General features: G+C 48.0%; 1 protein-coding gene across 1 annotated transcript; it reads right to left on the bottom strand.

The window, feature by feature from the left end:
- Positions 1–2,998: 2,998 nt before the first annotated feature.
- Positions 2,999–3,802, bottom strand: T265_08528 (hypothetical protein; the record flags this gene model as incomplete). The annotated part of the gene is made up of 1 exon (XM_009174357.1): positions 2,999–3,802. One exon carries the CDS (start codon positions 3,800–3,802, stop codon positions 2,999–3,001), a length of 804 nt encoding a protein of 267 aa, XP_009172621.1.
- Positions 3,803–7,822: the final 4,020 nt, after the last annotated feature.

Raw genomic sequence — 7,822 nt, 5'->3', positions numbered from 1 at the left:
TGTAGCGGACAAGGACCTATGTATGCGTGTTCGATAGGATATACAACCAAAATACCAGCTTAGAAATAACAAATGGCAATAAGGAATGGACAAGTGAACGTAATAGACTCACTAAATTGGAGGTCCAATAATTCCACTACACGAAATGTTGTGCAGTAATTGTATTCGGCGGCGGAGAATATATCCAGAGTAAGAAGGATACTCTCCACTGTTAGTTCGAGTTTTAGAAATAAATTCCACGGTGGACAGTTATCACAGCTGAAAATTGTCACAAGGAGTTATTGTGACGTTTAACAGTTCACACAAACACAATAACCCAATCTCACGACTTCAGCAAACAGCAATCAGCTCAATCGGATGCAATTTCACTGACTCAGCGAAAAGCAGGGAAGTCGCGCCAAGAAATTGTATTCGTAACATTAAAACAAACGTCATGATACAATGTGAGCGACAGTTACAAAGTGTGGTTTAAGTTCAGAGAGAATGGTAAATGTGACAACGGATTACAGACACTACACGTCTATATTTAAGCGTGGACAATTTCAGCTTGCTGCATCTCTCAGAATAAGAAAGACTCCGCAGACTGGGAACCATTTTTGTAACGAGGTGTTGTGCACGTTCGAGCTTTCGGGCTTCGGCCTTCGTAAGTGGGGAGAAAGCTGGTTTACCGTATTCCAATATAGGCCGGATCATGGTGGGATACAGGTTTAAAACTAACTCTTCCGTCCACATCGAAAAACTTCGCTTCAATGCCCACAGAATACGAAGAGACTTATACACAGTGCTCGTGTGGTTTTTCGACTTTAAATCATAAAGGATTTGAACGCCCAAGTCTCGGATTGATCGATTTTAATTTTTGGCCATCTAGATGATATACACGATCTGATGTTGGCTTTCCAAGGCATATGTATTGCGATTTGGCCGGGTTGATCGGAAGCCTCCTTTCAGAGGACCAGGCCACCAGACGTCCTAAGTCAAGCTGAAGAGCCACTCGGTCGTCGTCACACACAATATGTTTCCATATCTTAAGATCATCAGCGAATAACAGACTTGCCGACTGTAGGACCACTGGTAGATCATTCACATGTAGTAGAAACAGAACTGGACCCAAAACCGTTCCCTGAGGTACGCCACCATGTTACGTATACAAGTCTGCACAGTGGCCGTTTACTCTCACCTTCCAGCGTCCGTCATGCAGGAACGATTTGAGCCAACGAAGTAAATCCCCTCCTATACCGTAGCCCTGTAGTTTTTTCATCAGTTCAGTGTGGTCTACTTTATCGAACGCTTTACTAAAGTCCATGAATATAACATCAACAGCATGCCCATCGTCAACAGCGGCCAACCAGTGATGACGAGCAGTGAGCATGTTGGTCACACAAGAGCGGCCGCGAAGAAAACCGTGTTGTGCCGGCGTAAGAATTTGAAATTCATCCGGCATATGCAACAGAGCCTGCTTCACGATCTTTTCCGGAACCTTAGCGAGTATGGGAGTAAGGCAGATTGGATGGTAATTTTGACTCGAGAAAGATCTCCGCCCATGGGGAACCGCCGAACAACTGAGTCTTTCCATTCCTGAGGCAGCACACCTTCTGCAAGGGTTTTATTGTATAGAGTAGTGACTGCAGGTGCAATGACTGGTGCTAATGTCTTCAAAATTACGGGATGGAGACCATCTGGACCAGTGAACTTTGCAGTATTGAGCGACAGAAGCAGAGAGCACACCTTTTCGGTGCAACACACCAACGAACCCAATCTAACCGCGCAGGAGCCAGTATGACTGTCTATTGAGGGGTTTGTGGCATATACAGAAGAAAAGTGGCAGACAAACTCAGTGGCCCTCGCGGAGTCTGAGGTGACGATATTGCCATCTTGATCTTGTATGTACGGTAGCTCATCCGAGGATTTGAGATTTCTGTTGACATAAGCAAAAATCCTTTTGGGCGTGGTTATGACCGATTCGGCGAGAGATTTTTCATAGGCTTGGCGTTTTCTCAATTTCATAAAATTGCATGAGTTACGCTGTGTCTTATAAGTTGCATAATCCACGGGATCACGAGACTGCCTACAACATTTCCACAGTTTTTGGCGGCGTTTGGTCAACGTTACAAGCTCTCGATCGAACCAGGGTGAAGGACATCGATTTGATTTGCAATGTCGAACAGGCGTATATAGGTCGTATAGCCATGATATTTTGTCTTTAAGAGAAAGCCAACATGTATCAACGGATCCTTCTATTGGTAGTGTTCAATCCATCGAATTTACCGCAATTAATAACGCATCAAAGTCTGTTTTCCAAACATTTCTCTGGGGTAATCGCGGTGGAGTGCAATGATGTGGAAGCCTAAGATATGTAAACAATGTCAATGATCACTAATGCCCAGTGGTTCAGAAACTGATAAATAATCCAGTCTTTGCTCGGCTTGAGCAAATAGTAAATCTAGGCAGAAAGGAATCTGATAAGGCAGAGACCGCGTCGGTTGATGCACATGCTGTATCATTCCCATTTCTAGCACCGTATTGAGAAATGTGGTTTCCAAGTCGGTACAACCAGGAACGGCCGTATAGCTGGACCAATTTACATGGGGAAAATTGAAGTCACCCATAAGTAGCACGTTTCGGGCGCATAGATTATTCTGAGCTCGTGTAATCCAGTCGGAAGAGATATTAGCTGGACACCTGTAAAGCACTCCCACGTGAAAATTGCCTTTGGTGGTGATGATTTCGCACCAAATTTGTTCACAGTAACAATCATTACTCAGATAAGTGTTTTGTAACCCGCAACGTATGTCCGACTTCACATAGAGAAGCACCCCACCATGAAGCCACTGCTGACGATCGCAACGAAAATGTTCATAGCCAGAGGTTTTTATCTCTTGATCGAGGACAGTCAAATCCAACCAGGTTTCTGCAACACCAAGAATGTCAGGATTTACATCAGAAACCCACTGCCGCAGATCATCTCGTTTCGGTAAAAGGCTGCGTACGTTCATAAAAGCTACACACAAGCCAGCGAATGACTCTGGCTGCGCGCTGTTAGGGTGACCGGGCGGTTCATGAATGCACGCCATTTGACTGTTCGAAAATTTACGATACGTAGATCATTTTCACCTTCAAGAGTGCGCCTTCGAAGTTCCACAACAGCGGCTTTGAGCTGAGCTCGCTGAGATGGATCCATATCTGGTCTGATGTAAATATCCATACCTTTAAGTCTCCATGCGCGAGAAAGTAAGTGCTTGGGAGCGTCTGCATTTTCGAATACAATTTTTAGCGGTCGGTGGATGCCCGCAACTCGTTTTCCTAATCGTAAAATTCGTCGAACTCGAATTCCTGGTTCATCAGCATCGGCTAGTTTATCAACAAGTTCCTGGAGCAGATTCAAATCATGGTTGTATCTAGCCTGTGCGCCTTCTTCGCCAGATTCTTTCGATCCAAACGGCATCAAACAATGATCGCGTAGAAACTCGAGTGTTTCTCGCTTTCCTGGACCATTTACCTGGATCGCGCTTGCGGAGCTGACAGGTAGGCTTTCAACGACCTCATGGTTACGAGCTGGCGGCCGGGTTTTCATACGATGTCTCCGTTTCGTTGATAACCAAGGTGATTGCGTATTCTGTTCATCAGTACAATCGAATGACATCAAGGCGGCATTGAGATTGACTGAAGGCTCCGCAGAGTTGACATTTGGAACGTTCCGAACAAGGCTGTCTTGCTGGTCGCTAGAAGGCGCTGGTGCAGATCGCTTCGATTTCTGTTTCTTCCTTAAAGGTGATGTGGAGATAGATTTGCATCTAGTACACATAAATGATAAGTTATCACTGGGATGAGCCAAGAGAGCAGCCTAGATAGACGAGTGAATGTGGGAACACTCTATGTGCTCCCAGGTTGCACAAATATCACATTTCAAAGCTTTGTCGGAGTCCGAAACGGGTAGATCCCAGTTTTAGCTCGCAGATGGTATCCATAGAATTTGGCGACATTTACATGATATGCACGCCGTGGGTTGTCTATCAGAGTTTGTGACAGAAGCAGTCTTAGATTTGATATATTCTCGTCCACCTGTAGATCCTTACGATGGTTCGAAATGTGCTATTTTTGCAGGAAATACAGCAGATACAGCTGCTAAATCACTACGATAACCAGAAAATGCAAGAAAACAATACTGACAATACTGAAAGAAAGCTCGTGGGCTGAAACCAAGTCAGAAAGGTTGTACATCATGAATACATTAATCAACCAAAATATCAGGCAGTGCGTACTACACCGGCTCTCTGATACCAGATGGCATTGAAATGACCGCGTTCTTCATTTGCACGATAGCTACACCCCTCTCTCTACGACTCGGACGGTTCTTGTGACCGGAACAGCGTCCATTCAAGTATCTTCAAAGATTGTGTCGACTTTCTAACCCTCCCATACCACATTTTGTGGTTTAGTCCCTTCTTGGGGACGAGCAATTATCCACAAGTGTGGTAACCCTTATGACCCAAATAACTCCCTTCCATTTGCCTCACATTCATTATGTCTTAGATAGTGATAAGTTATCTACTTAATAGAGAACTCACCTTCCCATCCCAGCATGGTTCCATCACTTTCCGCGCCTGCCTCTTCCTGCTTCTGTCCGACTTCTCGTAATTGTTTAGGCCATCACTTGCGCGTGGTCCATTTTTACTTCCTTCGCGCTTTCGACAACCCGTCTAGATTTCAGCTTATCTTCGGGGACACCTACTAGTTCTTATCTAGTTGGCTTTCTGGGTTTGCTCATAGTCGGTCCTCCCAAACGCACTAGCGATTCACTTTAGTCCCACATCTTACCTCCAGCTGGGTCCTACAAGGATCGGTGCTGCTACCCACGCCATTCATAATGCTTGTTGATTCTCTTTATATTATTCTGCATGACCGTGAAGCATTACTTTACGCTGGTAAAATAAAGGTACGGTGCAATGAATCCCGCACCTTGCAGCAGGCCATCGATGTCTGTGCTTCTTGGGTCAGAACAAACCTTCCATAACTCCCCAGAAGACCCTCCATATGTGTTAGGCACCTACAACGTTATGCATCTGTATTCACTGAGGAGATTGGACGGTGTACAAAAGCGAGCCAGACTGTGCCTCCTCCCTGGTGCCAAGCCAGTCTTCAGGCCAAAACGTCCAGTGCCTTATGCAGCCTTGCCTGTTGTTGACCAAGAACTGGACCGACTTCAGAAGGCGGGTGTTCTCCAACCGACCAACTACTCTGCTTGGGCCGCACCTATTGTGTTGGTAAAGAAGGCTAACGGGACGATCCGGTTGTGCGCAGATTTCTCCACCGGTCTCAACGCGGCGCTGGATACCCATCAATACCCTCTGCCTCTCCCAGACGACTTGTTCGCGAAACTGAATGAGGGTAAATGTTTCGCCAAGATTGACTTGGCCGGTGAGTACCTCCAGGATGAAGTAGAGGAAGAATCCCGAGAACTGCTCACGATCAATACGCATCGAGGTCTGTTCCAGTACACTCGACTGCCATTTGGTGTCAAAGTAGCGCCGGCCATATTTCAACAGATTATGGATACGATGCTGAAGGATGCACCAGGCGTTGCCGCCTATTTGGATGACCTCATTGTCATGGGTTCCAATCCCCACGAACTGTGGCAGCGCCTTGATTACGTGCTTAGTCGTATTCAAGAATATGGCTTCAAAGTGCGCCGAGAGAAATGCACATTTTTCATGCGGTCGATAAAGTACCTGGGGTTCATTATTGACGAACATGGCCGCCGTCCAGACCCGGAGAACATTGAAGCGATCAGACGTATGCCAGCACCCACAGACGTGGCGTCCCTCAGGTCTTTCCTCGGTCTCGTCAGTCACTACAGTTCGTTCCTGCCTGCCATGCATCGCCTTCGAGGCCCACTAAATCAGCTACTTACCAAGGACCACAAGTGGACATGGTCAGAAGAATGTCAACGCGCCTTTGACTCTGTCAAATCCATGCTAAGTTCCGATTTGCTACTCACACACTACGATCCATCGATGGAAATTGTTGTGGCGTCGGACGCCTCGAACTATGGAATTGGCGCAGTGATTTCACACGTATTTCCAGATAGCAGCCAGAAAGCCATTGCACATGCGGCCAGATCCCTGACTTCAGCCGAGCGCAACTACAGTCAGATAGAAAAGGAAGCCTTGGCGATCGTGTTTGCCGTTAAGAAGTTTCATAAAATGCTTTACGGCCGTCAATTCACCCTACTGACCGATCACAAGCCACTTCTTGCTGTGTTTGGCTCGAAGAAAGGAATTCCGGCATATACTGCCAACCGGCTCCAGCGATGGGCCACTCTGCTTCTGGGGTACGACTTCAAGATAAAATACCAGTCCACTACCAGCCTGGGACAAGCCGACGCACTGTCCCGACTCATTGATTCAAGCAGGCCAGAACCAGAAGATACCGTGATCGCAACAATTGCCTTGGAACCAGAGGTTAACCACGTAGTTTCCGAAGCTGTTCGCATCCTCCCAGTGACTGCCGACATGGTCCGCCAGGCTACCGATCAAGACCCTGTGCTGCAGCAAGTCATAAAGTACCATCGCAATCAGTGGCCGCGTACCTGCCAAAAAGACGAACTAAGGCCTTACTTCAACCGGCGTGACGCATTATCACTAGCCGATGGATGCCTGTTGTTTTCAGAACGTGTGGTCATCCCAAAGAAGTTACAACCAGCCGTCCTGAATCAGTTCCATAAAGGGCACCCGGGAACAAACAGGATGAAGGCCCTTGCTCGGAGTTATGTCTACTGGCCTTTGATGGACTCCCAGATCGAGCAAGTCTCGAAATCTTGCCTGCGGTGCGCTGAAGCATCCAAGTCACCGGTGAAAACCTACCTAAGCTCGTGGCCGCAACCGACCGAACCCTGGTCTCGTCTTCACATCGATTATGCAGGTCCAGTGGGTGGCCAACACTTTTTGGTCGTGGTCGACGCTTACAGTAAGTGGCCGGAAATCTTTCCGGTGAACAGCCCCACAACTGCCATTACAGTCCTGGAACTCCGGCGATTGTTCAGTCGGTTTGGAACGCCAGAGACAATTGTATCCGACAACGGCAGTCAGTTTACGTCGTCGGCGTTCGCACACTTTTGTCGGGAGTATGGCATAACGCATATTCGCTCGCCGCCGTTTCATCCACAGTCGAACGGCCAAGCGGAACGCTTTGTTGACACTCTCAAGCGGGCACTTCAGAAGTCCAGGGGGGAGGGACCAACGGAAGAGATTTTGCAAAGGTTCCTGCTGGCATATCGAGCGACGCCAAACCCCAACTCACCTGATGGAGTATCACCAGCAGAGGCACTGCTCCGAAGGAGGCTCCGAACACCGCATGACACTATCCGGCCACAAACGAAGCAGGCTGGTCACCGCAACACCAGAATGGAGGAACAGTTCAACCGGCATCATGGAGCAACTGCGCGCGCATTCAGCGAAGGCCAGAGAGTGTTGGTTCGTGACTACAGCGGCAGACGCCCTACGTGGACCCCAGGACTCATCCTTCGCCGGCGCGGCAAAGTGCTCTACGAGATTCAAGTTGGTCCAGCCAAGTGGATACGCCACGCGAACCAGATCCGGCCGACAGATGCGCCGATCCTGCCCACAGGACCGAGTGATATGAGTCTAGAAATGCTTCTGGACACTTTTGAACTCGGCACCATCCCAGGAAGTCAATCAGTTGCTTCGTCAGAGGCCCAGCCTAAGCACGAATTACAACCGCGACGCTGGACAGACAGGATCCGCAAGCCAGTGAGGCCAATGCAAGTGAACCCCCGGCTTCGAAGCTACGTCAACAAACTTCAAGG

This window comes from Opisthorchis viverrini (genome assembly GCF_000715545.1).
Source record: "Opisthorchis viverrini unplaced genomic scaffold opera_v5_223, whole genome shotgun sequence".
NCBI classification, from domain to species: Eukaryota; Metazoa; Platyhelminthes; class Trematoda; order Opisthorchiida; family Opisthorchiidae; genus Opisthorchis; species Opisthorchis viverrini.
This window is presented reverse-complemented; position numbering and strand designations above follow the sequence as displayed.